The following is a 1,044-nucleotide window of genomic DNA, read 5'->3' as shown; positions in this document are numbered from 1 at the left end:
CTGAGGGAAAGAAAGAAGGGGAAAGAAAATATGATTGAAATAAATTAACCATATTACCTCTAATCCTTTAGGGAGTGAAGCTCAATGAGATTGAAGAAGCAGGACATGGAAGTGAACTGTCGATGTTCAGAGACTTAGGCATACTGTTAGACACGGAAGCAGACATCTTTTCAGAAATGGAGGAAGAAGAGGGAAAAAAGAGGTAAGACTATATAACAATAGTGTTGTGATGAATGAAACAAAAAAATCTTGGAACATGTGAATTTATATTTTTTCAAATATTGTACTGATAAGCTCAACTTTTTAAATTATGTTTACAAATACATTTATGGTATTATTTCTTTTCCTTAAAAGATCCTCTTTCATGTATTCAGGTATCTAATGCAAGTCTTCACTGGGCCAATCTTCAAGCAAGACACCTTTTTCTTGGAGGTTATACAGCGATGTGGAGCTCGAGGATTTGGTGCAGGGAACATCACAGCTCTTGCCAAGTCTATCATCTTGTACAATGAGCAGCAACAGAAATTAAAAGCATAAGAAGTTAGACTTTGTTCTATGAGATAGAATGAAAAACACAAATATTATTGTGATAATTTGTTGTCCCTATGATTTTCTTTTATTCTTAGAAAGGATTTTCAAATGTCAGAATGTTGCTTTTGTTACCTGCCATTTATGTGTGATTTTCTTTTATTGTAGGTGAGACATTTTTGTAATATATATTTTTGGAATCATCATTTTATATTTCCAACTTAATGTAAATATTTACTTTGGTCACCAATGATCAAAATAAGAGGGTACTAGAATAAAATAAAAGTCTTTAATATTTTTGTATATTTATTATATAAACACATAGTATACACAAAATTTCCTATGTACAAATTATATCTAGTAATATCTAGATATGATAAAATTATTACATTATTTGAGAGCATGAAAAATATTATCACAAGATTTATCTGAATGGAAAATTTGAAATGAAGTGCCCATGTCTTCTGGCTTGTCATTAATACTGGGATTCAGTGAATTCACATACAAGCATGGATT

General features: G+C 30.7%; 1 protein-coding gene across 1 annotated transcript in view; it reads left to right on the top strand.

Annotated features, from left to right (window-relative positions):
* The window catches only part of LOC119594588 (4-hydroxyphenylpyruvate dioxygenase-like protein), a 98,210-nt gene extending 97,166 nt beyond the window's left edge, over positions 1 to 1,044 (top strand). The window contains exons 5-6 of the mRNA XM_037943629.1: positions 72 to 202; positions 375 to 1,044. Of these exons, the coding sequence (XP_037799557.1) occupies positions 72 to 202; positions 375 to 537 (294 nt within the window). The 3' untranslated portion in view covers positions 538 to 1,044. The remainder of the gene's footprint in view (positions 1 to 71; positions 203 to 374) is intronic.

Source organism: Penaeus monodon, chromosome 34, assembly GCF_015228065.2.
Source record: "Penaeus monodon isolate SGIC_2016 chromosome 34, NSTDA_Pmon_1, whole genome shotgun sequence".
In the NCBI taxonomy this organism is placed as follows: domain Eukaryota; kingdom Metazoa; phylum Arthropoda; class Malacostraca; order Decapoda; family Penaeidae; genus Penaeus; species Penaeus monodon.
This window is presented reverse-complemented; position numbering and strand designations above follow the sequence as displayed.